At 36.8% G+C, this 4,262-nt stretch overlaps 1 protein-coding gene across 1 annotated transcript in view; it reads left to right on the top strand.

The window, feature by feature from the left end:
- LOC105624127 (palmitoyltransferase ZDHHC5) overlaps window positions 1-1,673 on the top strand; it is a 6,861-nt gene extending 5,188 nt beyond the window's left edge. Inside the window, exon 11 of the mRNA XM_012205487.1 lies at window positions 965-1,673. Within this exon, the coding sequence (XP_012060877.1) occupies window positions 965-1,673 (709 nt within the window). The remainder of the gene's footprint in view (window positions 1-964) is intronic.
- The last annotated feature ends 2,589 nt before the right edge of the window (window positions 1,674-4,262 follow it).

The raw sequence follows: 4,262 nt of genomic DNA, 5'->3' as shown, positions 1-4,262 counted from the left end.
ATTAATAGTAGTATACTTATATATAAGTAATTAAATTATTTATTATATTATACTATTATTATGTACTCTACTTATTATTATATATATATATATATATATATATATATATATATATATATATACACATATATCGCGATTTTCACATTGCACAAAATTATCTCAATGTAGAGAGCAAGAGGGAAGCGCCACACTAGTAATAGTTACAATGCATCTCTTGAGCACGCTGCCAATACAAAGTGAACGATATTCCTCTTATAATATCCTTTTTGCTACCCTTCGATATGATGTCGGCCTGTTTTGTCAAGATCTCCTGTCCCTCACTGTTAAATCTCACTCTTGCTCTTCTTTCTCCTCCTTTTCTGTCACCACTGTTCTCGCCTTTCGGAGGACGAAGGAACGTGTCAAAAAGGAAAATTGCGCAATGTAGCTTACAATAAATATTGTAGACGATTAGTCTCTCTGCATGTACATATTACAAGATATATGGTATATAGATAAGTTTGTGTCCCACTGCAGGGGGTGGTAACTGCAAGGAGCTGCTTTCTACCATCATGTTGCAACCTACTGCAGGTAAACACGAACTTCATCCTACGAGGACATACCGTAGTTTACAATTATGCTTTCTTGCATATATCTTTGTATATATAGAAAAACATGGTTGTAAAAATACATTCGCATATGACATACATACACACAACATACACACATTACACAAAATGCTCCTACACACATATTTCTTAGGTTCGCTATCTTTTATGTTTCTTGAATAGATGCTAAATTCTTAACAGGAATGATGCGCTGCTCTCTCTCCTGTATGTCTCGCCAGAGCCGTATTTGTATGGCTACAATGCTCAAGCACTTGCATATTCATCTTGGTTCACTGTACTGTGCATTTGTCGATTATTGAAAGCATCTTGTGTCGTGGAAGATCCGTGAAATCTAAGATTCGTTGTGTCTGTTACAGATCAAACCCGGGTACACCGACGCAGGTTCGTCGGCCGGATTTCATAGGCGTGAATGAAGCGCCGACATATTATGATGTACAGCAGGGAAATACTGGAGTCGGCGTTCCCGGTTCTGTCATTACTGGTTACAGTCCGCAGCGGCGTTTCTTGTCGGAAAGCGAACTTGTACGACAGGGCACGGATCATCCATATTCGAGAACCAACAACACGGTCGACAATATACGCGAACTGGCTGGTTCGCCGCAGCGCGGTGTTTACATGTGGAAAGACAATTCTCCCGGCAGCTATCCAGGTCCACCTCCTGGAGGAGCGGTGAGCAGTACAGCACATCAATCACCTTCCCACCGACCTCCGCCGTACGACTATTATCGCTCCAATCCCACGAGCCCGACTCAACAATCGCAATACACGACGAACGCTCCTAGGGCAGCCTATCATCCAGCTCTGAGAGGTGGAGTGCCCGTCTTCCCGCCACATCAACCACATCAGTCGCCGCAAGTTAAACGAAAAGCGACTACGATGGCAACACCAACCACACCAACCTCGGGAGATGCACGGCGTCGACCGATGTCCTTCGTCAGAGCCCTCGAAATGACCGATTCCATGGAAATGGTTTCGGCACCCAACGATCCGAGATCTCAAAGATCAACTACACCGACACCGGATCGTGCAAGCGTATACGATATGAACTATGAAATATCCGTATAGCCCACCTTTCCGGTCTCCGCACCATCCTGCGGCTGGACGGAGATTCTACGAGAGCCGCCGAGTAGTCTGCATGTCTTATATTCCAATGAGAAAAGGATGTGTGCCGTTTATGAGATATCCGTCTAAATTTTGCGATTGATATCGTTACGCGCGTTTAACATTGCAAGTGGGCAGTAAACGCAAACCGCGGCTGGTCTTCAGTTTCGTTTGTCGCCAATGGGATTATTCTTACAAATACGAGTATTGGACTTGCCAGAGTAATCAGGATATACGCGATGTGCTTGCCTGATAAATTGCCATCAGTAATGCGCGCGTGAATCATCGCGATTGACAGTATATAGCATTCATTCTCGGCGAGGAAGTCGGTCCGTCGACGCATTTAATTCGTTGTGAATTCACATGAAGCATATACGACGAATATTTATTTCTCCAATTCTTCCTTCGGCATTGAAATCTTACGGTACGATGATAGAGTTCTTGCATTTTACGCAAGACGAACCAACGGCAATGCAAGTGTTCTGTTATATTAGTAATATCATTTATTTAGTTATTGTTAATGAAAAATAGATTCCACGTACATAGCAGCGAATGTCCGTTACGTCAAGAATAACAGCGTTTGGTCCGACTGACGATCCGAATTAATGAGTCACGGAGGCGTCAACGAAAGTATATCCCGAGCGCATAGAGGTTGACCTTTATTGGAACCATCACCGATAAATCGGTCCTCTCGCTTGAACAGAAGCAATTATATTTTTTAGTACACGTTTAAGGTCAGTTTAGATTTTTATACAATGACACCGTGACTCATCCTCCTAGAATACGATTAATCCAATGTCATCCTTTTCTTTCTCTTTTTTCTTGTTCATATTTCCATTTTCGATAAGGAGCATGATTTGATAAATGAGAAAAGCACTAGGGATCACTTTATTACATCCTTATTAGGCTCTTCAAATATCAGAGGAGTCTATTGAAAATGAAAAAAGGGAGTTACTTAACCAACTTAAGTCATTATCGGGATAGAATAACAAATCTGTGTAAAATAATCGTGGAATATGTAGTAAATTTTTAATATACATATTTAACAATATTTATACGTAAATGATTAAAAAAAATATAAGACTTTATAATTTGACTTGTTTGTTATAAATGATGATTTTATCGATGTGCCCACTAACATATTTTATTTCTACATAAAGAGTTCGCAGAAGAGAATGTGAGAGAATAAAAGTATGAGTGTACAAAAAAATAACGTGTGAATGAGAAGAATGCATTTACAGAAGAGTGAAAAAAAGTACAGTTCTAGTTTTCTCAAATGTACACAGGGGTGGTTGTTCATAATATGCGCGAACGTAAAATAAAAACTATTTTGATTTTGTTAAAAAACAAAGAGAATTGTAATATATGTATTGCATAAATCCATTATTGCATCCATCGCTGCTATTAAATTTGTGATATAACCCGCTTTTGAAATTGCATGATAGTTTTTCTATCGTGTATGTGTATAGGAAGCCAATAATTATCGGCTATAATTAGATTGCTACAGGTTGCAACGTGATGTTAATTGAATTTTGCATACGCACTTTCACGATGGATTGCGAGGGAATCGACTTAGTGTTACACGACACATATCATTTTGACGTCAGACATCGAATATTTTTTAAAAACAACTTTTGCATTTGGTATAACAACTGCTTGGCTACAGACACAATATTATAATGAGGATTATAAGCATTTCTTCCGTATTTCTTGATAAGCTACATTTAGGATTTATTTAACAAACTCGTTTTATTTCTATTAAGATGACAAACTGTGCCAAAAATTCCCCGTACTCTTCAATCATGTAGTCTTGCTTAAAATAGCATTTAATGAGACAACGGTACAACGTTACGAATTAACTAAGATAATAATGTGTAAGGTGTGGCGAGTGTTAAGTGTTTATATTCGATGTACTTGTACATAAATATTGCTCGTTACTTCTGTCACTTAAATGTACATACATATATCATTCGGTACTTACGTATCGCCGCAGCAATCTACAGAATAAAAATCATGAAACATAGTAAATTATACTGTGTTATATCGTGGTATTTTTTTTTAATGTGATGTTTTCTGTTTTTGTCTTAAGCCTGTTATTTTGTTGAAGAAAAAACGGAAAAGGTCACGTTATCACTAAACACATTTTTCAATTCATCATCTAATTGTAAAAAAAACATTTCATTTAAATAAATTAAATAAAGTAAATAAAGTACGTCTAAAAAATTTTGTGTGTAAAGATGTTTCAATGCACGTAGTTTTACAATGTTTCACGTTACGCTTCATAAATTTTAATATACGAGCTATTTAAATATATGAGTTATTAAAATTAACTTAAAAGCACTATAATTAAATTTTAACTTTGAAATTGGAAATCATTTTTTTTTCTGTTAAGAAATGCTTATTGTTCATTCATTATGATAATTGAATTGAAGATAATCTGAATTTGAAATTTGAATTAAGAAGTTGCTAAAAACTTATTAACTTTAATAAGTTATTAGCAAGATGAAATTAGCTAATGTCAATTGCTTGAGAAATTATTTTGGAAATATTTTA

The sequence above is a fragment of the Atta cephalotes genome, assembly GCF_000143395.1.
Source record: "Atta cephalotes unplaced genomic scaffold scaffold00073, whole genome shotgun sequence".
Lineage (NCBI taxonomy): Eukaryota > Metazoa > Arthropoda > Insecta > Hymenoptera > Formicidae > Atta > Atta cephalotes.
The sequence above is the reverse complement of the archived record's forward strand: the minus strand, read 5'-3'. Positions and strand labels throughout refer to the sequence as shown.